Source organism: Meriones unguiculatus, chromosome 4, assembly GCF_030254825.1.
Source record: "Meriones unguiculatus strain TT.TT164.6M chromosome 4, Bangor_MerUng_6.1, whole genome shotgun sequence".
Lineage (NCBI taxonomy): Eukaryota > Metazoa > Chordata > Mammalia > Rodentia > Muridae > Meriones > Meriones unguiculatus.
Window position 1 is genome coordinate 118,241,170 of NC_083352.1, and position 25,391 is coordinate 118,266,560.

A 25,391-nucleotide genomic window follows, 5' to 3' on the forward strand; every position below is an offset into this window, starting at 1 on the left:
TTTTTGATAATGTAGTGGAATCAGTGTTGTCTGTGTCCCTATGACCTCTAACAGTATATTAAAGGTATTCAGTATGTGATGGTCAGTAAATAATAAATGAAAAAATTAGCTTGAAGTATGACAATTAATTTTTTTTTTCTAGCTGGCCATAGTAACACATGCTTATAATCCCAGCATTTGGGAAGTGGAGGCAGGAGGATCAGAAGATCAAAGCCAGTCTCTGCTACCCAGTAAATTTTCAAAGTCAAACAGGGTACATTAAAACACAGTCAAAACAAAACAAAAAAGACAAGATTTTTGGTCTGGATTGGAGAGGGTTAAGAATTACCACTATGGTTCTTAAATTGCTGTAAAGTTAAGAACAGCATTTTCTTCATTTCTGGCCTTAGAACATCAGAAATGGAGCTAAAACCTTAGTGCAGATGTTCTGTAATCTTAGCAATGTGTCACTAACCATCATACTCCAAATTGTCCATTCCTGGAAGCCATGAAATTCTCTCTTGTGATGAAATAAAGAGAACCAGATTGTTAATTAGAACCAGGAAAGGGTGTTTTGAACTCCATTTCCTGTTTTCAACAAGTGTTTGAAAGATCACACTTGGCATAGGCTTTTTTGTTTTTTTTCTTGTTTTTTTTCTTTTTTTTTTAGTTAAGGGGTGACATCATTTCCAGTACGAATGTATTTATTTATCAATGAATAAATCATTTTTTTCAGCTCATGTACATCTGGAGACTTTAAAGATATAAACTCAAACTAAAATATTAAAATAAGATGTCAAGTATAGCGTCTCCGATGGTGCATAGTTTTAATAGCTTATGACATTTTATGATAACCAGTGTCCTGAAGAATGTGAAGCCTTTGGCTCGTGTGTTAGCTTTGCTCCAGAGCTCCCTATAGAAAATTGCCTGCCTGACTGCCCTGCAAAGTAGCCACGCCCCCTTCATCTGAGCTGTGGTTTCTGGCTTGTCTTTGATGTATACAGTTGATAGGGCAGCTATATCCTCAGTCATGAGGGCCACATTTGAAGCTGGTTTTATCCTGTGCGTTTTCCATTCTGGCAACCTTCTCAGGTACAGCAGCTCTCAAAAATGGAAGTGGAGGACTTGCTTCGGAAAGGTGCCTATGGAGCATTAATGGATGAGGAAGATGAAGGCTCCAAGTTCTGTGAAGAAGACATAGATCAGATTCTACAGAGGAGAACCCACACCATCACCATCCAGTCAGAGGGGAAGGGATCAACTTTTGCCAAGGTATGTGACCTTCTCCCACCGGAAAGGAAGGGGGCACGTTTTTTTTCTTTTTCATTGTAGCTCATTAATGCGACTTCTGTTCCTCCAAGTGCAGTCTCTTGACGATGTAGAGGGAGGCACAGACTGTAGTGAAGAGGAGCTATTGGCCACAGCAGAGAGACACTAGTTTGTACTTTGTTCTGTCTACTCTTTGTAAGAATTGCTCTAGAACCCTTGAGTGGACATCTTGATGCTTTTGTAAAGTTTTCTTTGAACAGTGAGTGAACTTCGACTGTACATTCCATTCCTTAAATCCAGGCAGTATTTTCATTTCACAGGATGTAGGTTTTTTAAAAGATTCCCAGCTCCTCGACTTAGGACCACCTTCCTTTCTTGTTCAGGTCACTGGGTTTAGAACTCTGCAGATTACCCGTAGGTTGCTCTGGCTGCAGGTGCTGCTAATTTCCATGGGAGCTTTTGTGACCTTTGTGATCAGTCTTTTATCTCATGTCAAGATTTGTTCAGAAGAACATTTTCTGCATAGTAGGGCAAGTATATAGGTCATCTGCATCTCATTCAGTACCTCATACCAATCCAGAATTAGGTTTATAACATGTGTGATATGCATGCATGTCCGAAATGTGTATGTGTGCACCCATGACATTGGGTGTCTACTTTGACCATTCTCCACTTTATTTATATTGAGATAGGGTCTCCCTAAACCCATGATTACAGATAACTAATCCTGCCACCTTTCCCTATGTCTGCCTCCAAAGTGCTGGAATAATAGGTGACTGCCACTCCTGCCAAGCTTTTACTTGCAGACTCCAGTCTCTACATTTGCAGAGGAACCATTTTACCTCCTGAGCCTCTACATAGCCATGGCCCTCCTTTGGGTTTTTGTTGCTGTTTGTTGATGGTCATCATCCTTAGCTAGATAATGAGTCCAAAGCCAGCCTGATGTACAGAGACCCTCAAGAAATTGAGCCTGTAGATTGAAATTTTGATGTCCTTACTCAGTCTTTAAAAGGAGGGGGAAAATGAATCGTTTTAAGATTTGAGATTTTGGAAGTGCTATTAGGGTTTTTAGTTTTGACATGGATAAGCTGTGTTTCTGGTGCATTTGAAATAAGGTATTTGTTTTGTCTCCTTCACAGGCTAGTTTTGTGGCTTCAGGAAACAGAACAGATATTTCCTTGGATGATCCTAATTTTTGGCAGAAATGGGCTAAAATAGCTGAATTAGATACCGAAGCAAATAATGAAAAGGTACAGCATATCTTGTCCCCCTTAACACTTGGAATTGCATGGAACCATGCCTACATGACTCCGGTCACTATTTACTCCTGAGTCTCGATTCTTAAATGAAATGCTGGTGTAACAACGCTCTTAAACATGGCTGGCACAGACAGCCTTTGGTGGGTATTAATGGTTAGAACTTTGCAGTGGCTAACGGGATACACAGTCTGCTGGCCACCCAAGGATAGATAACTGCAGGTAGAGGTAGGACTTGTAATTAGGTCCATCTTAGGTCCAATACTTTACTAAAAGCAACCTCATCTCTTAGCAATCAAAAGGAAGAATGAAATAAAGTACTTCCTGTCTTTACCTAATTTTTCCATTTTGTACATGGGAGAGACTATGGCACCAGGATGAAATCAGACTGTGCTTTATGCCACACTTTTGAGCTTACCCAGACAAGTGGGAAGGAAATGCTGAAGCCCCAGCAACAGAGTCGTGGTCACATTGAGTATGGCTGGTGCTGGTACCTGCCAGCTATGAGATACCTGTAAAATGCTAGTTCTCCTTCCTGTTTCTGACCCCATCTCCTCACTTAAAGATGAATAGATGAGTACATAGTCCTTCTTCCTGTTTTCTCAAGTGTAGGTTGAGCTCTGTGGTCCACAAACCTGGAGACAGTTCCTACTTATAATCTAGCTCAGTCATTGAGTAGAACCCACATCACCGTTCTGTTATAGTTAGCATAACTATTGATGGTTGTGTAACTTGGTGTTTTTTGTTTTGTTTTGTTTATTTAATCCAACTAGAAATGTTTCTCTTCCTTTAAGAAAATTCTGAGCTCTGCTTGAAATGCCATAAAGAGTCCTAAAAAAGGAGCCACTGTGGGGGCAGGGCAGTGGGGAGAGGGAGCAGGCAATCTCCTACCCCATAGGCAGTAAAAAGCAGCAGGAGCATTCCACAGAAGAAAACAAGGTCACTGAGGCAGAGTGATGCTAGAAATTCACTGTCTGGACTGCATGGAGAAGTGTTGAGTTTCATCTAGCCTTGGGACAAAGTGTAGAAAGAAGGGTTAAGGAGCAGAATATAGTGGGGCTAGAGAAGAAACAAGCATGGCCAGGGAAGCTGCTGAGATGAGATTCCTGAATTAGGAATTTTGCCTTTCAGCAAAAGGTTAGTAGATAGAACTAAAGGAGACAGATAATGAAAGTATCAGGGTGTGATTTCTTCAGAAAGTTGCTGAGCAGATGGGATTGTCTCACCTGTCCTGTCCCCAGAGCTCAGGCTGCTGTCTGCGTGCTGAGCAGAACAGCTGGGCTCCCCACTCCAGCCTTTCTTGGCAAGAGCAGACTGCCACTTTGGGCACTTAGGGGCTTTGCTTGCTAGAATGATGGCAGAAACAACAGATGGTGATGACAGCACTGGGGACTAAGACACAACAGCTTGAGCAAGTCCCCGAGAGTCCCTGTGCTTGTCCTGTCTGTGGTCATAGGTGCAGCAGGTGTACTGCAGAGAGCTTTCCCTGACAGGCTGACATGGGGTGGTTCTTTCCCAGATGTACCCTGAGGAATGGCAGCAGGGTGCTTGCACACTGTGGTAGGGAGTAAACATAAGAGGGGCCTCCTCCCCACAGTCTTCTCCATTTCCAGGAAAGCTTAGTGATTGACCGGCCACGAGTGAGGAAGCAGACCAAACACTACAACTCATTTGAGGAGGACGAGCTTATGGAGTTCTCAGAGTTAGACAGTGACTCAGATGAAAGGCCTACAAGGTCCAGGCGCCTCAATGACAAAGCCAGGCGCTACCTCCGTGCTGAATGCTTCCGGGTAGAGAAGAACCTGCTCATTTTTGGGTAGGTACTGGCTCTGCATAGTGGGAAGGGGTCGTGCTGTTAATTCCCTACTATTTTTTTTTTTTTTAAGTTCTTAAGATTTGAGCTGTGAACTTGTAGCTCCTTCTAGGTACCAGCTGATGAGATCTGCTGGAACAAAAGAAAGCTGTGGTTTATACCCAGAATTCCCCTCATTGCTTTGTTGCCATAGTGTAAACATACTGTGATCTTCTCAAACAAGCTATCTTGGATACCAACTTGCTGCCTGGTACTGATTTCCTCTTTTCCCCAGGAATGGGTGATGAGGAATCAGTGTAGCAAATGTTATAGTTGTGGCATGGTTATGCAGCAGTCGCTGCAGCTGTACGAATTCAATTCCAAGCATATTCTCTACCCCCTGTAGTTTGGACCATCACTATTTAACAATCTGGCACTGTAGTCCAAGTCCTCACAGACCTTTCAGGACGAAACTTTGGGATAACTAATACACATTTAAGAAGATGGAGGGGTGGGTGTCCTGTCTCTTTAATTCTTGCTATGTGGAGGATGTGTCCATGGCTCTTCCTTCAACACCTTCTGTATTCTCACCACAGCTGGGGCCGGTGGAAGGACATCCTGACTCATGGGCGATTCAAATGGCACCTGAATGAGAAGGATATGGAAATGATTTGCCGGGCCCTGTTGGTATACTGTGTCAAGCATTACAAAGGAGATGAAAAGATCAAGAGTTTCATTTGGGAACTAATCACACCGTCCAAAGACGGGCAAGTTCAGACCCTCCAGAACCACTCGGGTAAGGAGGTGGAACGCTCTGCTGAGCTCCTCGAGTTGGGTCATTGCAGCCTGTGTTGTTTTGTTACTGGGACTCTCTTTTGTTTCTTACATGTGGTCTTGCTCTCGTACCTGGTACATTAGGAACCTTCTTGAACTGGACACTCACACCTTGTGCTCTGTGGCTCACCTTTTTCATTTCACCATTCTGTTCTCGTCATTTCTGGCATGCCTGTTCTTGTGTTCTACTTCTCTGTGCTTAACCAAAGCTTCTTCAGGTCTCCTCCTTCCTGCTAGACCATAAGAGCCCCAAAGAAATGGCCTGGGTTACTCCTCTCTTGTGTATCACAGGGCATTCATTAAATCTTCCTGACCACCTTGCTTTCTGTGGCCTGGACGAGAAGTCTGTTATCTAGGAACCACCATGCTGTTTCTGTACCCAGCCAGACTTAATGCTATGTTGAAGCCCTTTTGTTTCATCCATATGCCTCACTATCTCTCCATTTCAGGGTTGTCTGCCCCAGTCCCCAGAGGGAGGAAAGGAAAAAAGACAAAAAACCAGCTCTTGCTCCCAGAGCTGAAGAATGCAGACTGGCTGGCCACCTGCAACCCTGAGGTGGTCTTACATGATGATGGATACAAGAAACACCTCAAACAGCACTGTAACAAGTGAGTGGGCCCCTCCCATTTCCCAGAGTTAGCTCTGCTCAAACAGTCCGTGGGATACCTACAGAGATATCCTTTTACACCCCCTTACAAGGTCTGGAGAGAGGATTTGGGGTATAAACTGCCTACACTCTCTTCATACCCTTCCTTGCCTTCTTTAGCAGTCTTAACTCCTACAGCACATTCTTTACCCAGAAGCTTTTTATAACCTAACTTTCAAGAACCAGTCAGGACATCCTCTCTCTGCATCTGAGCCAGGCCACAGTGCCATTTTCTAAGCAGATCTAATGGAAATTATACTTCAGAAGCCTCTTAAGTTGCATTCTTTTGAATACATCACATATATGCACATAAAAAGTTTTTTTTGAAATAGTTTTTCCTCCCATCTTTAACTTCCCCATTTCCTTTTCCAGAGACATCCACTGTTAGACTGCTTCTTCACAGATATTCTAATACCTGCATATGTAAATATATAACTTCCTTTTTGTTCCTAAAATGGTGGGTATTGTTCATAATAATTGCCACACAGGTTATCTGGAAGTCAGGTCCTCTATAAGTACCGGCACTGTACATAGTGAGTGGCTGACCTGCACTCTTGCTGGGTTTTGAGTAAACTACAAGTGTTTTCCAGGCCTCCTTTCTGCTTAGCTTGAGTATGAAGTGTTTCTTCAGCAATGGTGTTCTCCATGGCTCTTCCCCAGACTTCCATCTTATGTTTGCATATTTTGCCTGGGCCTCAGCTGTCAGCTTCTGTGTTCTGACCCTTTGTGGCTGGTCTCATTTCACAATGGACTTCTAGGTGCCTGTAGGGCATGATTCGCTTGTTTACTTTGCTGTATACCTTAGAACATATAGCATGGTATAGCATATTGGTAGTTGACTCACATATACTTAATCGTCCTGTTTGAAACACAAACTGCTATATTTCCGTGGAACTTGGGCATAACCTCTGCAGAATAAAAGCAAATAAAGACTTCAAGAGAAGAGACATACTGCCATGAAAAATAAGCACTTGCCCCTTAACCAGTTATCTCACTGCGTTCACGTAAAACTGCCTGAAAGTACCACCATTCGGCCAGTTTCACTCTTTCATAACTAGCCTCTTGGGAGCCAGCTTTACCTCTGCGGTTCTTGTGGCCACATGGAAAGATTGTGGGGGTGAGCGAGGCTGTTGACTATTTCTGCCTTGATTTATGGCTAATAGGGTGCTATAGTAAGAAACTGGTGGAGAAAAGATATCCTAATTATGTCTGGCACTGGTACCTGGTCTCTTGTTCTTCTGGTGTGTTCTGGTATACTACTCAGGAATGTTTATTTACTTCCCTATCTTAAGTTGGTGATGTGTTCTCAGACCTAAGTTCCAGAGTAATGTAGTAATGTGTTCTTCTTTCATAGAGTGCTTTTGAGAGTCCGCATGCTGTACTATCTGAAAGCTGAAATACTGGGAGAAGCAGCTGATAAAGCATTTGAAGGAACTCCTGCCAGGTAAAACATCAGCCACAACTCTCATAGTTAAATAATTTATATAAATTCCTTGCTCATAGACTTGCCAGATCCATCCTGTTGTTTAAGGAGACCCATGTTTCCACCCTGCGCAAGGCAGCTACCAGATAGGAAACAAGTAGATAGAAGAGAAATGCCTCTACTTTTTTTCTTAGTCACTGATCCTGTTTGGACTTAATGTATAAATGAACTCATCTTAAAAAGGTTATGGCACTGTAAGTAAACCAGTAGGTTTCTGGAAAGCTGGGGCTAGGAAACACTAAACTCATACAGGGAGGTAGGCCTGACAATGAACAGTCAGGCTTATATCAGTCACAGTAAGAATCCTAATGGACAGTTGTCCAGTGCTACAGAGAAACCATCTATACAAGTAGATGTTCCTCCATCTAAGCCCCAAAACCTTTAGAGAAAACGTCTCAGATGAATAAGGAGGTGAGCTAAGGGTCCGTGTGCCCCTCAGAACACCGACAAAAACCCAGAGTGGCTGGTGGTAATAGGCTTGCTAATTATGGCTTGTTTACCAGTCATGGCATGTGTCCCTGAGCGTTATGCTCTTCCTTTTTCCAGGAACAGTGCAATGCATAGTCAGTTTTGACTACTTAGTTTCTGAAAGACCCTCTTTCTACCTGAGATCACACCAGTATAAACTCTGAGGCAAGATATTTTGGATAATATTATTTGAAGGATTCAGTCGTGTTTCAATTTAGTCATTTGGGGGGAAATGTTGCTTTCCAATAACCTGTATATCAAAGACTTTAGCAACAGAACTACTTTGCACAGAGTCAGCTAATGGTAGATTCTCCTCGAGTCTCAAGTGGAGTCCTAAATAACTTTGTGAGTAGTAAGAGATACTGAGCTGCAGCCTTCTGGGTCATCTTTATCGTTACTTAAGCATTCAGCCAGGAGTGAGGTTTCATATCAGCGGTGGTTGTTTCAGTAGCTTCTGTGTTGGGTCTGGGTAAAAAGAACACTGAGCCCACACTCTTCTTCCCACAGGGAGCTGGATGTCCCTCTGCCTGACATTGACTACATGGAGATCCCAGTAGACTGGTGGGATGCTGAGGCTGACAAGTCCCTTCTCATTGGCGTGTTCAAGCACGGTGTGTTTTTAGGAAATTGACCCCTTCCAGATCAGTTACCCAGAAAGCTGACTGAAGCAATGTTGACTAGGCTGTACATATTCTTGCATCCCATTGTCTAATTGTGACAATTCTGAAAACTGAGTCTTACAGCTGCCTGCCTGAGAATCTTGACAAAATGAATGTGTGACTCATGTAACAGTACTCTGGATGTATTACTGATAAACTTCAAAGCAGCAGCTGTGGTCACAGAGAACGAACTTGATACTTTATCCTCCTCTCTTGCCTATTTGTACTTAAGGTGGGAATGCATCCATCTCATTCAATGGGTGATGGGTGTGGGAAGTTCAGCTATACATGCTTGTGTACTGGTGACTGTGGAGGCCTTCTCTGTCACTCTACACCTATTATCTTGAGACAATTTCTCTCACTAGACCTGGAGCTCATCATTTTACATCTAGGCTAGATGATCAGCAAGCTTCAGGGACTTTCCTATTTTCCCTCTACCCTAGCACTGAGGTTATAGGCACACAGTCATGCTTGGTTTTTTACATGGATGTTAAACATCTGAGTTCATGTCCTCATGCCCTCACAGCGAGCACTCTTTCCAGCTGTATTAAGCACTTTTCTGTTGCTCTGATAGAATATCCTGACAAAAAGTAGCTTGGAAGAAAGGCTTATAGTTTCTGGGGGGGCGCAGTCTAGAGTGGTAGGTAGGTCATGTCAGCAGGAGTAGGAGCCTCACTGGAAGTTTGGTATGATAATAGACTTGATCTTTTACTCGGACAAACCTTGTTGTACACGATTGCGTTATATTCTATACCACCTTCAGGAGAACCTGCACCATCCCATCCTCACCTCTACCCAAAAAAAACATATGTTAAATTCAGTAAAGTACCACATGTCTTCCTGCCTTAAAGTACAGTTATGGGACTTATCAGGTAAAGTTCTTGAAATGCAAGCACGAGGACCTAAATTTTAATCCCCAGCACCAACATAAAGGCTGGGCATGATGGCATGTGCCTGGAACCTTGACACTGGGGCTTGAAGAAAATACAGAGACAGAAGGATGACCTGAGCTTTCTGGGAAGTTACCCTAGCCAGCCAGTAAGCTCTGGGTTCTATGAGAGCATGTCTTAAAAGTCAAGGAAAACAATAGAGGAAGACACTCAATGTTGGCTTCTGCTAACACATGATGCTTTTTTTTTTTTTTTTTTTTTTTTTCCTTTAAAGTATGCCTCTGGTTTAATGCTCCTTTGGTTTACTTTAAACAATTCCAAAGCCTTGGCAAGTGTGTATTAGATTTTATTGTACTGGGCTGGGTCTATTAGCCAGTAAACAGTCATTATAGTTCAGTTGATCATTCAGCACTTCTATCCATCATTTTTTCAGCTTCCTTTTCTAACTCATGGGATAGAGTTGGACTATATGAAAATAAGCCCTTTTAGGACATAAAGGGTGTCAGAGTTGAGGAATAAGAGGAAGAGATTGAAAAAGTACCTTACATGCTTCCCTTTGCTGTACAGAGCATCAAACCAGTGAGTGCTCTGTGGTCCCTGCATCTCTTTACAAATATGATATTTGCAAGAGCTGCAGTGTTAAGTAAGAAACTGCTCAGAAGTATATGCAGTAGCTCCAGAATCTTCCACAATTAGGAAGTCTCATAGGATCACATTAATCCTAAGTAAACATTGCTTTAGGTTTGTTTTGTCTTGTTTTTTACTAAATAAGGGAAACAAAGTGAATGCCCAGGGCCAGGGCTAGGTCTGATAGGTTCTGACCTGTCTTCTGACACCTGTCATTTCCTGCTCAGGTTATGAGAGGTACAATGCCATGCGGGCAGACCCATCGCTCTGCTTCCTAGAGAAAGTTGGGATGCCTGATGAGAAGTCCCTTTCTGCAGAGCAGGGTGTTACAGATGGAACCTCGGATATTCCTGAAAGGTGAGAAGCCACATAGGCCCACTCTGATGTCACCAACTTGTGCCCTATTGTACATAAATCCAGTACTCTGAATCTTTATGTATTCATTACTTTCCTGGTGCTGTGACGAAATACCATGACCAAAAGCATTACAGAAGAAAGTTTTGTCTTAATATTCCAAAGATTGAATCCAAAATGGAGGGGAAGACATATGGCAGCAGGATCAGAAAGCTGGTTGATAACATTTCATGGATACAGGAAGTGGGGCCCAACTGTAAACCCTCAAAGCCTATCTGTTCCACAGGAAGGCTCCACCTTTTAAAGGTTTCATAAGTTCCCCAAACTGGGGGCCAAGTGTCTGGAGTTGAGCCTGTAGGGGACAATTCTCATCCAAACCACCACAGTTTCCCTCAGTGTCTGATATCTCAACTTGAGCCTTATGCTGTGACCACATCCTTCAAATTGCTTCTTTGGGTTCATCCTACTATGCTATAGACTTGTTCTTTGAACCAAATTCCAGTTCCTGTCCTTCATGGATTCCCCAGGCTGATTATCCTCTTCGCTTGTTAACCACAGTCATCTCACTCTGGTCAGAGGTCTCAGGGGAATTCATAGCTCTTCCCTTTGGCAAAAAAAAACAAAAAACAACAACAACAACAACAAAAAAAAAAAAAAACACTACACAGGCACAGCATGCACAGGCCTCCCAATCATAAAGTTCCTCATCTGATTGCTGGTTTTATTCAAGGATCATATAACCCTCAAGCAAGGCAGACTCAGAAGCCACTGTTTGAGATTGTAGCAGGTCAGCATAGTGAAGGGTAGTGTGTAAAAACCTGTAGAAGCATTTTCTTTGGCTGACTTATTTATTGTTTGCATAAGCTCCACATGTGTAAGTTCTCAGGAAAAGTAAAGTAACAGCTAAAACATATCAATTTCTAAGATATAAACATTTTTAAAAGGAGCATTTATCTCTTGAATGCACGTTGTCGGCTTTAACCAGATCTCTCCTCTCCTAAGCATGAGGTGTTTTTAATTCACCAGAGCTGTGGTTAGACCTAGCCATGGGTGTGACATTGCCAGTAACCCCTGATGAACACTTTAGCTGTCATGTTCTCTGCCCCTAAAGCATTTCATGTGGACAGGATAATAAAAGTATCTTTAAGAAGATGTTTACAAAGGCCTAGTGTGGCTTGTCATCCTGGTGTTAGTTAAATTAACTGATTCAGGAAAAATTACTGTGTCAGGTGCCTGTGTGTAGCTCAAAGCTTTTGTATTTGTGGTGATTACAATGAAGTACCCAAGGCAGGAGCAAAGCAGTAGGCCCTTCCCAGTCTAAGGGTTGAAGAATCATGAGCAGGCATCAATGGTAGTTAAGCTCCCGGGAGACATGAAGCAGCTGCTGAGTCACAAGGACAAACCCTTCCTTCCCAGCAGTAGAGATTGTCTTATAAGAAAGTACTGTGTGGGAATAGTCACCCACTGTGCTTAGGGGCGGGCACTTGTTGGGCACAATTGTCAGTCTAAACGAGAGTCTGTTCTCGTTTTCAGCTATCTGTGCAGACAGCTCTCATCAACACTTTGATGAGTGTTGCTGAACAGTCAGCCTCAGAATGCCCCTGAGTAGATCACAAGGCTGCAGCCTCATGTGAGGTCTCAGCTGAGTGCAAGTCCTTGCCCACCTACATGATAACACCCTCGGGTGGTAGTTTCTCTCATTCTTCGTGTCTCTAAGGTTTCTGAAAAGAAAAGAAAAATAATCTTAAGATTTTGAGTGCCAGTGAGAAAGAAAGATATCTACTAACCTTTCTTTTAGATTTGGAGGGCTTTCTTACAAGCACCCTGGTAGTAACATAACTCCTAAGCGGTATATAATTACTTTTATTTAGAGGCAACATAGATAAAGAAGACAGTGCTGAGGACAAGTTAGATGGTCTCCAGAAGCAAACGGTGAGTCAGATTTGCTGTACTGGTACTGCATGCTCTTTCATGCTGAGAGAGAGAGAGAGCCTCACGGTTTGGGGAGTTGGATTGCTGCACTTGCCTTGTATCACCCAGGGCTTCATTACAGAGACTCTGAGCATACAGACTTGACTGCATTTGTAGCCTAAAAATTTTTTTCAGATAGCTACAGATTTAAGATACAATTGTAAAATACAGTACAAAGAAACCCTGTGTGCCCTGTAACCAATAATCTCCCAGAGTAACATCAGGTAAAATCTTTTATTTTAATATTCAGGATGGTGACATTGATGGATTCAAGGAACAGGACATTTCCATGACTAAAAAAGTCTTGTCCTCATCTCATAACCATTTGTTTCCCCTTCCTACCACATTTCAGCTCCCAGTAACCATTATTGATCTTCTCTCCATTTTTATAACTTTGTCATTTTAAAAAGATTCTATAAATCGAGGTGTGGTAATGCACACCTGACACCTGTAATCCAAGTACTTGGGAGGCTGATGCAGGCAGATCTCTGTGAGTTTGAGGACAGTCTGGTCTACAGAGTTGGTCCAGGACAGCCAGGGGTTTGTTACAGAGAGAAACCCTGTCTCAAAAAAGAAAAAAAAAAAAAAAAAGGTACTATAAATGGTATCATGCCATATGAACCTTTGGCAGTTGGCTTTTTTCACTTGTCATTATCTGAAAATCTATCCAGGTCGCTGTCTGTTCCAATGGTAGTTAATTCCTTTTCTGTTTTTATTTTTGGATGGGGGCAGGGGTAGTTGCCGATGTTATTCTAGGACATGGATAGGCACCGTTTATATAATATACATTTGTTTGTTTAAGAAACTGCCTCATTTTTTTCAGAGTGGCTGTACCATTCATTTTTTGCTACTCTTTGCCAGTAATAAATAATCTGCCTTCTATGATCTTGCCTTTGAATTGTCACTGTTTCTTATGGATCCATTGTGATGCTTGTGTAATAATACCTCCCTGAATGCTTCCCTGATGTGCTGCTAACCACTTCTGTATGCTTCGTTTAGCATGTTTTTTCATGTTTTCTGTGTTCTACTTTCATCTTTCTTTTTTAGAGTTCATAATAATTTCCAGTTACTAGTCTCTTTTTTTTTTTTTCTTCTTAGACAGTTTCTCTGTATAATAGCTCTGGCTCTCCTGGACTCGCTTTGTAGACCAGGTTAGCCTCCAACTCACCGAGATCTGCCTGCCTCTGCCCTCTGAGTGCACCACCACTGTCTGGCCAGACGCTAGTTTTTATCAGATAGGCGGTGTACAGGTATTTTCTCTCATCTTGTGGTCTTGTCATTTTATTCTTTTCTTCTTGTCTTAAACAAGGCGAGAGATTTTTAATTGGAGGAAGTGAGTTTCTCACTTTTGCATTTGTGGGTTGTGTCTACAGTACCAGGTCTAGGAGCTCCTGCTACCTGACAACCTGGAGAGTCTCTTCTGTCCTTCCTTCCCACACCTTATAGTTTTACATGTAATAAGTCTGTGATCTGTTTTAGGTTAATTCTAATTTAAGTAATAAGAATTAGATCAAGGTTCTTTAACCTGTTCACATCTCATTATTTTATAAATATTTAAAATGCTCTTTCATTCTGTGATTACTTCTGCACCTTTAAAAACAAAACAAACAAACAAAAAAACCAACCAGTTGGGCATGTTTGTGACTCTCCACTACCAGGTTGATATCTTGTTGATATGTTTTTCTCTCTCTCTGTCAGTAGTGCCCTGTCTACACTGCTGGAGTCATGTCCTAAGTCTTAAAACTGCACCTACTGATTCCCTTCCATTCTATTTTTTTTTTTCCAAAATTATTCCACCTTCACTTATCCCTTTGCTTTCCTATTTAACTTTTTGGTTTTTTTGCTAGACAAGGTTTCTCTGTGTAGCCTTGGCTGTCCTGGATTCACTTTGTAGACCAGCCTGGCTTCGAACTCAAAGTGATCCACCTGCCTCTGCCTTCCCCAGCTTTATTTAACTTTGTAATAAAATTATCTAGACAGGTAAGATGGCTCAGCAAGTAAGGGTACTTGCCACCAAACTTAAGTCTAGTCACTGAGACCCACATGGTAGAAAGAGCGACAGACAACTCCTTCACATTGTCCTCTGACCTCCATGCCCAGGCATGAACACACACACACACACACACACACACAAATAAATAAATAAATAAATAAATAAAATATAAATATTAATTTTAAAAGTTGTCTGTATTTTTAGAAATTCTTGCTGAAATTTTAGTAAGAATTACATTAAATCTTTTTATCATTGAGAATTGAAAATTTCACCATATTGAACTTGTGCAATTTTACCTCCTGTCATCATTTCTCTATTTATTTTTTTATTTCTTTTACCAATATGTAAGCTCTGTGCACAATTTGTTAGATTACATTTCAGTGTTTCTTCTTTGGAGTAATTGTAAATGATGCTGTGATTTCATTTCAGTATCTCCATGTTCATTACAATGTACAGAATCCAGTATATGCTTTTTGCCTGCCCTGCATTCTTCAGCTGTTTAGGCTAACTTATCCATTCTAGGACATTTTTTGTGGGTTTCTTTGGGTTCTTCTTGTTGTCGTCATCTGCAAGTACACAGTTGTAAATCTTCATATCTGGTCTAAATTATAAACTTGTTTTCTTTTTTTTGGGGGGGGGTTATAGTACTCACTGAGACTTTGAGCATTTTATTGAATAAGATTAATGTATAATGTGTAATCTAATTCATTAATGTATTAATGAATAAGATTAATATAATCTTATTCAATAAGATTAAATCTTATCTTATTCAATAAGATTTAATCTTATTCAATTGATTGCCTTGTTGTAGATATTAGGAGTAAGACACTTATCATTAGAATAATATTAATTAGGGATTGAAGAGATGGCTCAGCATTTAAAAGCACTTGTTCTCATAGAAGATGCGATTCAAGTCCCAGCACCCACACAGTAGCTTACAACTTATGTAGAACTCCGGTTCCAGAAGACCAGGCACTCATATGGTACATACACATACATGCAGGCAAAAACATTCATACACATAGAGTAAGTAAATATTTTAAGTCTAACTTTGAAAAAGACTAATGCTAATTGTAGATTATTTTATACATCTCTTTAATGAAGGGCATTTCCATAATTCTAGTTTCTGAGTTTTTATCATAAATGGCTGTTGAGTTTTGTCATGTTATTTTTCCTGTTAGATAAAAGTGGTTTTTTTTGCTTTTTTTTTTTTTTCCTTATTTGGCCTATCAATAATGTGAGTTGTCATGATCAGTTAATAAATATTAAACCAACCTTATAACACTAATATGAACTCGGCTTGATTATGGTAAATGATTATTTTATGTATTGATGAATTCTGTTTGATAATGTTTTGTTTTTCTTTTTCCCTTTTATTAGTGTGGCTGTGTTACACCTACATGTGTGCACGCACACACAAAGCTCACACATGTGCTTGTTTTTTCAGTTGTGTGTGGGGGTGTATATGTATGTAGAGCCTGAGGTTGATGTCCAGAGTCATTCCCAATTGATCTTCTGTCATACTCCATGAGGCAGGATCTGTTCAGTGAAAGCCAGACCTCACCAGTATGCCTACTCGGACAGTTTGTTCTAGGGGTCCCCTCTTCTGAGGCTGGAGTTATAGACAGAGTCACTTACACACTGCAGCCTTCACACCTGTGCAAGCTCTGTAACCACCGATCCACCTCCCCAGACCCTAAGGACCTTTATTAGGAACTTTTCTCTTGCGTGCCTGTAAAACATGTTGTCCTGCATGTACACCATGGAGGATCCAGTCAGGTAACAGAAGGTTTGTGAAATGGGTTTTCCGTCCTCCTCTCTCCTATTTTCTGATAGGGTTTGTCTTGAATCGTTACCAGTTCTATTTTTATTCTCTAGTTTTTTAAAGATTTGCATAGATAGGGTGAGCCAGTTTTTTCTGTGTTGTTGGGACAGACAAAACAGTTACGTCCTAACGTTTCTGTGTTCCCAGTTTGGTCTTTTCTTGGTCTTTTGCTAGGGAGAACAAGCTTTTGGGTTTTTGTTTGTTTGTTTATCTATACCCTCCATCACTTTTAGATAGTTGTCTTTTTTACCAAATCTAGCCTCTATAAAGGAAACCCAGGGAACTGAGCACTGTGTTGCTCCTATTTGACTCTGCTTTCTTCGCTTTATTTTTCCCAGTTTCTTGGGTTTGTTTCATTGGGTATTCAGGATTTCAGTTGTGCTTAGAGTGGTGGATAGGTCTGTGTACATACCCCAGTGGTAGAAGGCTTTGTTACATTCTAAATGAGTTTCTGGGACTTTGTATAAACAGGCTGAAACTTCACCTTGAACCCAGTGCCATTTGAGCAAACACTCTCTTTGAACAGTAGAGCAATTATGCCTACAGGATGCCATGGATTCTGATATCAGGAGTTTGCACAACACTGTCTTCCAGTGATTCTAGGTAGAGCAAGAGTCTCCCCTCTTCGTACCAGACAGTTAGTATTTCTGTTGTTTATTATTTGCATACATTCTCTCGCAGGTTTTTTTATACCTATACTCATAGTAATAACACACTTTTCTCACAAGGGTAATTAATGTTTCAAGGACTTGTTTTCCTGTGTTGCAAAAGCTTGGGACACAGTGAATTGAAGTGAATCTGATTGACGCCTCAGACTGTTGGGCTGAAAGAAACTGGGACCCTGCCGTAGACAATTAAAAATCTCACTCTGTATTCCAGTCTCTAATTTTCATCAGTAATTATTTTGTCTGAGAGTTGGAATGTGTTAGCCCATGGAAACCATTCCAGTACCAAAGAAAGGAAAATAATACCTAATACAGAATTTCTTATTCTGAAGTATGTTTCCCATACCTCAATTGTGTAAAGGAAGCACATTACAGACTTTTATCCTTATTTGACAGCTGAGGAACACGTTGGGCCTCTGAGTTAAATGGCTAACAAATTCTCATAGTTGAGTACTTTTGTAATCAAGAAAAGGGAAAATACTGCAGATGTATATATTGAACGCTTCCCCTCATCGGCAACTCATATGGACAGACAGCTACCGACCAGTAGTAGCCTGGCCTGAGTCTCAACACTGTTCACACCAGTGCTCACCGAATAACTGTGAAGGCAGAGATGGGGCAGCCACTAAAAGTAAATTACCTTTCACCACAGTTAGCTAAATTCTGAAATGGCTTCTCTCTTTGTTTGAGTAATTGGTGATTATGTTATTTCTTTACCCTTGAGACCCTCAGAACCTTGGCAGTACAATATAATCAAAAGCTGGTGGAGTCTGTAGTGGCTTCTTAGAGATTTTGAGGTGAACAGATTATAAACAGATTCACTTGACCTCAGTGCACATGCTGAAAACACACATGTAAAGAAATGGCCAGCATCAGATACAGGCCTCTGACTTGGTACCTTCTGCCCTGAAGGAACTGCCTGGACATTCATTTCTTTCTTGGTAGGCAGGTAACAAAGCCCAAACTGCCATGTAAAAGACTATTGACAAGGACATTTAGCACATCTGCACATAAAGAAAGGGGAGCCATTTAAAAGAATGGCAGAATCTTCACATTGATGAGATCCCTGGCACACACCTGAGCAGTCTTTCACTGGGTCATGTCGATGTCTGTGGAGGGAAAAGGACCATGCTGCCTGCTGTGGCAGGAAGTCTACTTCATCGTTGGGAGATAGTACCTCACACTGAACCAGTGTGTCTTTCCCACTTGATTCTATGGATTCCATTTAGTTTCTTTCCATCCTACAAGGACAGATAACATTTCTTTCTTCTGTGCTAAGATTTTGGATTCTTGACACTGGCTACTCTATTAATCTTAAATCTCTCCTTGGATAAAATAGTTTAATATAATACTTTTAATTCTTTGATAATTTTGTACAGTGTATTTTACTCATATTCAGCTTCCCCCTAACACCACCCAGATCTACTTTCTACTTTCCTACCTTTTTCCAACTTCATGTCTTCTTTTTTCTTTTTCTTTTTTCTTTTTCTTTTCTTTTCTTTTTTTTTTTTAATAATCCCTGAGTTTGTGCTGAGAATATACTCCTGTGTGGGTCACTCTTTAGAACCTCCTAGAGACCATACCTTTAAAAGAAAACCGCCATGGGCTGCATCTGAGCAGGGGTTCTAGGTTATTTCCATGCATGGTCCTTAGCTGGAGTATCAGTCTCAGAAAAGACCCCTGTGCCCAGATTTTTTGGTTCTGTTGCTCTCCTTGTGGAGCTCCTGTCCTCTCCAAGTCTTACTATTCCCCACTTCTTTCATAAGATTCCCTGCACTCTGCCCAAAGGTTGGCCATAAGTCTCAGCATCTGCCTTGATACCCTGCAGGGTAGAACCCTTCAGAGGCCCTCTGTGGGAGGCTCCTGTCCTGTTCCCTGTTTTCTCCCTGTGGAACTTTTGATCAGTAAACAGTTACCAGCTTCAAGGTTAAGCAGCTGGGTCCTATGACCTTACACACAGTTTTAAGTATATTTGCATTTGGAATGGTCTCAAGTCCAGAATTGTCAACAGTCTTTACCAAACTGTATGTGTGTTTGGGAAGTAACTTATCTGTTAGCAAAGTAGCAATAAGTAATGAAACTGCTTTTGTTAGCACAGTATCTTACGGCAGGTGCTGTCTTTGCTGTGCTGTGGTTCCAACTGCCAGTATCTGTGCTGGGTCTCAGGTACTTCCAAAATAGGAAGTCTGTGATTAGATAGAGTTGTGGCCAATAGGAGGTCAGGGGGGGGGAGAACACTTATAAGGGAATTTTATGCCTTAAATAGTCAAATCCTATTATAAGGAAACTTAGTCAGGAGCTCAACAAGAATCCATTTCTTATGGGTTAAGAGGTTGAAGGTACTCAAAACTCAGTTTTATTTGTATGTAAATTTTTTTCATACTTACAAACATGTCTCCCTCAGTTAGACATCATTCTTATCCCCATTATAAAGAATTAGAGCACAAATAGTCTCAGTCAGCTACATAGGTTCAAAACCAAAAGACACAAGCAGTGTCCCCCACCTGCTAACATCATTCTAAATCCGGCAGTCTCCGTAAGAAAACACTTGAAGTTTATGACATTTGTTTTCATATCTACTTAGTGCACAAAGTTTATGCAAAAGTAGGATGCTTGATTTTTATTGCAAAACGAAAAGCTCTAAGAGGTCTTTTTGACTCTACCTTCAGATCTTGTGTTCTTCAGACTCCTCTACACCCTTCAGCACCTAGTGTAAGAGTCACCTCGTAGACCTCCACTGCAGCCCCTGGTTGATGTTCTTTCTTGCCTATGGTACTGCATAACCCCTGCTTATTTGACCCTCTCAACCAGCAGACAGAGCTCCTGGGCTAATGTTCTGTCTTTTTCAGTATTATAGTCATAGGGCCTAGCATAGGTCCTGACACTTAAAGCATACTCGTTATTTGGCCAACTGCTGTGTTAGCATTGGGGTTTTATCAGGCATAGAAGAAATTCCTTGTGTCTACAGATCCCAGCAAGTCTGCACTGCTGCTGGCACCTCAACCAAGACAGAATCTGGGAGGCAGCCAGGTCTGGATGGGTAGTCATAAGCAAGGGAGACTAGGCCTTCTAGTTTTGAGTAAGAAAATGTATCCCACTCCTCATGTCATGTATGTAGCTGTGCTACTTTCGGTTCCTGGTGCTTTGAAAGGAGCACAATGTATGTTCATCCACCAGTATAACTGCACAGTGGTTACAAGGTCCTCAGTAGTTTGAATTTCATCCTCACCATTGATGACTATTTGCAATATTGGCTGGTGTTAACAACTTCCCCATTCCATACTTTCTCCTGTCTAAAATTATTTGTTACAATAATTTTTTAAATGCTTGTGTGGTACTAACTACAGTCTGGCAGTTTCCCTTGACTCAGTAAACTTTGTTGGTGCTGTTACTGCTGCTGGTTATACTTGGTAGCATCCATAGAGCATATGCTCCAGGTAAAGGAGAAATGCTAAGTGATGGCCTGGTATTTGAACTATTTGTTAATATTCCTTCTCTCCCAACTACCAGCTGTTCAGCATTTGCTTTGTGCCAGTATGTGGCTAAGCACTCCACATCGTTGTATTCATTTATACTCCACAACTACCCTGTAATAAGCTGAGCATTACTTTCTCCATTTTAAAAGAGAAGAAAAGTGCTTCAGAGAGAAGGAAACAATTTGCCCAAAGCCAAAGAACAGAGGACTTCTGTTCTCAGGATGGAGAAATTGTGTTCTGTCTGTCCCTTGTCATCAGCACTCTGGGCCCCTTACCTGAAATCAACGCATATAAGGTGAACTTGTCATCCCCATATAAACAGAAACTGGTGCTCTGTGTGAGGCTGTGAGCTCCGCTGTTAAGGCATATTGGCTTCCTCTACATCAAACTCATATTCATCTGGCCATGTTCTGTCATTCTGTTGAGGAGAAGTGCTTTACAAGAGAAGACAGGACACAGAAAAAGCAGTTATTAATACCAAAAACTTTCCTGCTTGAGTGTTTACTTGCTTGTTCACATTTACTGACTGCAGCAACAGAAACTGCTGGAAAGACTGGAGGAAAAAGCTGTGTGCTTACCTCATACCACATGGTAGCCTATAGCTATGGACATGCCTTTGCCAGCTGCTATTATGACTTGATAGGGAACTTGTCACTCTGGTGTCTACCCACACTTTATAGGCTGCAGAATTTTTTTTTTCCTGCCAGTATCTATACTTGTAATGTCAACATTCAAGTACCCCACAAATGATCTGAGCATATCTAGAAAGGTTCTTTTTGGCTGGAAGATACACAAGATGCAGTAGGGAGATTTTTGTTTTGCTCACCTGCCTAAAGAGCAGGATGAGATAGCACAGTTCTATGGCACCATAGATCATCCTTGGGTTTCTGCTCTGTATTAAATAAAGCAAACAGTTTTAAACCACATAAGGGAGCTTAGCTAGTGCTTCCCAGTTCTTAGTGTCTTTTCACTCTCTAAAGCCAGTCTTGTCTGGGACTCTCTTGGTGCCCTTTCTTAAATAACTTGGGCCTCAAAACTACCTGTGTTTGAAGCCCATGTGTTAGCTGAGACCCTGAGTGACTCACTAAGCCTCCTAGGGCTGTTTCCTGGATCTGTGAGACACATCTAGAGTTTTCTCTTTCAGGTCCATACATAGTTTAGGCACCGAAAGAACGTTTTAGGTTTCAGTTATTATTAGCAGCTGCATGTGTCTGTTCACTCTGGCACCTGTCTCCTGTCCAGGAGGCAGCAAGTGCTCTCAGGAAGCACCAGACAGTAACTATCCCAGGCAAGGAGCCACTTCACTCACTGTCACTGTCTTCCTGCTTTGTATCTTCTTAAAAGTAGACCATTCTTAACTTGGGCCACACAAAATTGAGTGCAGGCCGTGGTCTACTGGCACATGCTCTCTTTTCCCTGTGTTTTAACGTGGCAGTCTTGAGTCCTGAGCTCATTCTGAATCATCATACAGGTCAAAAGATGATGGTTGGAAAGTAATACTTCCTGTTTTAAAAAGTAGCATCTTCTTTCCCAGTCCCAAAACATTATTTGTAAAGAAGCTTTGTGAAGTTTCATTTCTGAGACAGACAGGGTGGTGCTAATTAAACAGTCCTTTGGGCCATTTTCCTTAACGCACTGACATAGCCAATTTTGTGCCTGTGTTCTTACTCCAGATTTGTTTGGAGCTTCAGATCTTAGTTTCAAGTTCCTACAGTTTTAAACCATTAGGGTCATGTCTGGAGCCGTCATGTTTTATAAAAATAGTGTAGTGGACATTACCCTGACATTTTTTCACAGTGAAAAAACTGCAGACATGTTCTTTGTGCGATGACAGTATTAAATTGCAAGTGGTGGTGGCAAAGCAGATATCTAAAGTCACAGCTAAAACAGAAATGGTGCTTATAAAACATAATTGAGTTTGCCACTCTTTAACCTGATTTTCTATGGGAAGAAGCTCTGGGGGGAGGGCACTTCAGACGAGTGAGCTGTGTTGATGAGGCCCTGTCTGGGTTACGATGTTCGCAGGCTTTTCTGTGCATGCATAGTCCTCAAAGCAGAGCCTTTCTCAGGTAGTTTCTTCTGGGCTGCGGTTTGCTGATGCAATGGCTTCATTTATCCCTAGGCGAGTCCCAGTGATGGAAGTGATGGCATTTTTGGTGAAAAGAAGGATGACAGCCAGGCAGGTGAGACTGTGTCCTGCAGGCAAAGAAAAGTAAGGTCCCAGTTTGTAGTTTCTGTGGAGTTTATGTGAAGTCAATGTTATCTTTAAGGAGACTTAAAAGTAAGTTGACCTGTATTAAGCTTTCCTAGAGTGGCACGTCTCTGACTTCCTCCACCTGATATCAGAATGCAAAAGTTAAATGATGTCTTGAGGATGGAATCTGAATAGTAAAGGAGGGACTGTAATATCATTGATGTGGGGTGTTCTTTGAACCTGAGCTCAAATTTGACTGGGGCTTTAGTAGTTGGAAGGGTCAGCTAACACAGAAGCCATGACTGTATGTGAAGAAGGCAACAAAATTTTGCTTTTTCCTTTCTGTAGAGCAACTCTGCCCTCCAGAAAGGGGTGTGTATTTGAGCAAGAACAGCACTGACCACAATGGAAGGCTGTTTCTAAAGCAAAATTGCTGCCTTTCCCACTAGCCTCACTCCTGACTGATGTTAAAGCAGCTGCTTTAAATCACTAAGTCTGTTTTCTTTGTATTTAAACAAACAAAGGAAAGACCCTCTTGTTGTATTTGCATTTGTAACTAACGTTCTCACTGATGTTTGAAGCCCAGGATGGCTCCGACCCAGACAAATCACCCTGGCCAGTTTCATCTGCTCTCACTGCTCGACTTAGGCGTCTGGTCACTATTTACCAACGCTGCAATCGCAAGGAGCTCTGCCGACCTGAAATCCTAGGCCCAGGTAGCCAGGGATACTGGGTTCAGGAAGAGGTGTTCAGGAGAACTTCAGAAATGGACCTCATCAACAAGGAAGCCCAAAAAAGGTAACAGCCAGAGCAAGAAAGCATGTTAAACTAATTGGTCACTGGGTAAAGGTGACAAGGGAAGAGCTAATAGCTGGAAGTATATGGGTTAGTTCCCAGGTAACAGATTGTCTTCAGAATTTCTTAACCACAACCTCCAGTGGTGAGTAGGGAAGCAAATTAAATCTAGGACCCTCTGTGCGTAATACTTAGACGTAATACTTTCAAACTTGATAGTCTTAAGTCAGATGCTGGTTTCTGGCAATGTAGCTTTAAAACAAGCTACTGATACATGTCATACTATTTCAAATCCTCTGATTGTTGTAACAACAAAAGGAATAATATGGGTTGAAGCTGCCTTACTATAATTTTATGTTGATCAAGATTTTGAGATCAATAAATACATATAAAATACAAACCCAGAAAAGAAAGCATGTATTACTTGTAGCTACTTGATCATATGAGAATTAAGCTGAAAAGGGCTATCATAAGCCAGTATAGGCTAGGAATGAACACACCACAGCTGCAGTTTTTGATCTTTATATTGTTTTTCTTCTGAGGCAGAATCCAGCAAATTAGAAGATAGAAACTTCAGTTTTTTTCTCTGTACTCCCTCCGACATTATGAGATTTGAAAGTCCATCTGGCACAGCTGCAGATCCTCTTCCTTTTCCTCATTCTTCACTGATCCCTTATCCCAACATCTGTTGTAGCTGTGGTGAAGGGACTTTACCTGTTCTCTACGTCACTGTCTTAATCCTGTTGGGGACCTTTGTGTCCCAGAGATGAATGACATAGGCCACCCACTCACATAATACTCGGGAGACAGCTAAAGGGAAACAGGAGTCAAAGCACTTGACTTTTCAGCCAGAGAGGGTGAATGAGATGGGACAGAAAGACCCAAAAGTCTTTGTTCAATGTTGTTGTGAGGCAGAGGTTAAGAGATGAAATATAATATTTGATTAAAAATGTATTTTATTGATAAAATAAATTTTATATATTTTTATATATTCATAAATACATTTTAGTGTTTATCTCTTTAGAAAGTTTAACCAGATAATTCTTGAAATTGATGACCAAACAATAGCAAGATCTTCATACTTGACTTTGACATAGAGAGATCAGTACTAGAAGGAAGAGCTGAAGAGCTGAAAGTAGTTCTTTCTTTATGAGTGGGATGTAAACCTCTCCACCCACTTTGACTTAGAGATAGACAGTACGGTACACAAACCAGTTCACCTGCTCCCTGGACTCTACAGGCTCCTATAGTGTATACTTAATAAGTTGTAGTATACTTATCCTTCTCAATAAAGGATACGCCAAGCTAAGTAACACAGACCCATCATCCCAGCACTCTGGAAGAGAAAGCAGGCAGATCTTGAATTCAAGACCAGCTTGGGTCCCAGGGTCATAGCAAGATCCTGCTTCTAAAGGTAGAAAAACAGTTCACTTTTCCTCTCTGATTAAATCTCAGGTGGACTAGAAGAGAGCAAGCCGACTTCTATAGAACAGTGTCTTCCTTTGGCGTTGTGTATGATCAAGAAAAGAAAGCCTTTGACTGGTCACAGTTCCGCATCCTTTCCCGCTTGGACAGGAAGTCAGATGAGAGCCTGGAGCACTACTTTCATAGTTTCGTAGCCATGTGCCGGAATGTGTGTCGTCTTCCCGCCTGGAAAGATGACGGTGAGAAAACTCTTGTCAGTGTGTCAGCAGCGCGGTGGAAGAGAACATGTTACAGCTGCAGAATTTCTATAGCTGAGCTACAGAAGTGGAACGTATCTGAACAATTCTGATAAAGATGAGCTTGTCAGAGCTCTGAGAGCTTGTAATTCAGGTCTCCAGATTCCCAAAAGGTTTAACTTCTGTGAAAGTTGAAATTCAGTCAGAACCTCACAAATATTACAAGATTGGCGTTAACTATGCTTTCCAAAGTATAGGGTTATTTGGTTGTGGGGTTGTTTGTTTGTTTGTTTGTTTAGATCAAGATCTAGGGAGAGATGGCTCAAAGATTAAGAGCACTTATTGGCTCTTGCAGAGGACCTGAGTTCAGTTCCCAGCATTCACATGTCTGTAACTCCAGTTCCTGAAGATTTGACACCTTCTTCAAACCTTTGATGGCACTGAGCATGCATGTGATACACATACTTAAATACATTCAGAATACCCATACACATTAAATAAATAAATCAAGGCCTACTCTTCACTTCATACCATCCTTAAATGAGACATTAGA

General features: G+C 41.4%; 1 protein-coding gene across 1 annotated transcript in view; it reads left to right on the forward strand.

The window, feature by feature from the left end:
• Window positions 1–25,391, forward strand: part of Chd6 (chromodomain helicase DNA binding protein 6) — a 171,224-nt gene that overhangs the window by 126,706 nt on the left and 19,127 nt on the right. The window contains exons 19-30 of the mRNA XM_060382903.1: window positions 1,072–1,251; window positions 2,388–2,498; window positions 4,118–4,320; window positions 4,893–5,092; window positions 5,580–5,739; window positions 7,132–7,221; window positions 8,236–8,339; window positions 10,132–10,261; window positions 12,130–12,190; window positions 22,311–22,371; window positions 22,964–23,180; window positions 24,633–24,841. Coding sequence (XP_060238886.1) covers window positions 1,072–1,251; window positions 2,388–2,498; window positions 4,118–4,320; window positions 4,893–5,092; window positions 5,580–5,739; window positions 7,132–7,221; window positions 8,236–8,339; window positions 10,132–10,261; window positions 12,130–12,190; window positions 22,311–22,371; window positions 22,964–23,180; window positions 24,633–24,841 — 1,726 coding nt within the window. The remainder of the gene's footprint in view (window positions 1–1,071; window positions 1,252–2,387; window positions 2,499–4,117; window positions 4,321–4,892; window positions 5,093–5,579; window positions 5,740–7,131; window positions 7,222–8,235; window positions 8,340–10,131; window positions 10,262–12,129; window positions 12,191–22,310; window positions 22,372–22,963; window positions 23,181–24,632; window positions 24,842–25,391) is intronic.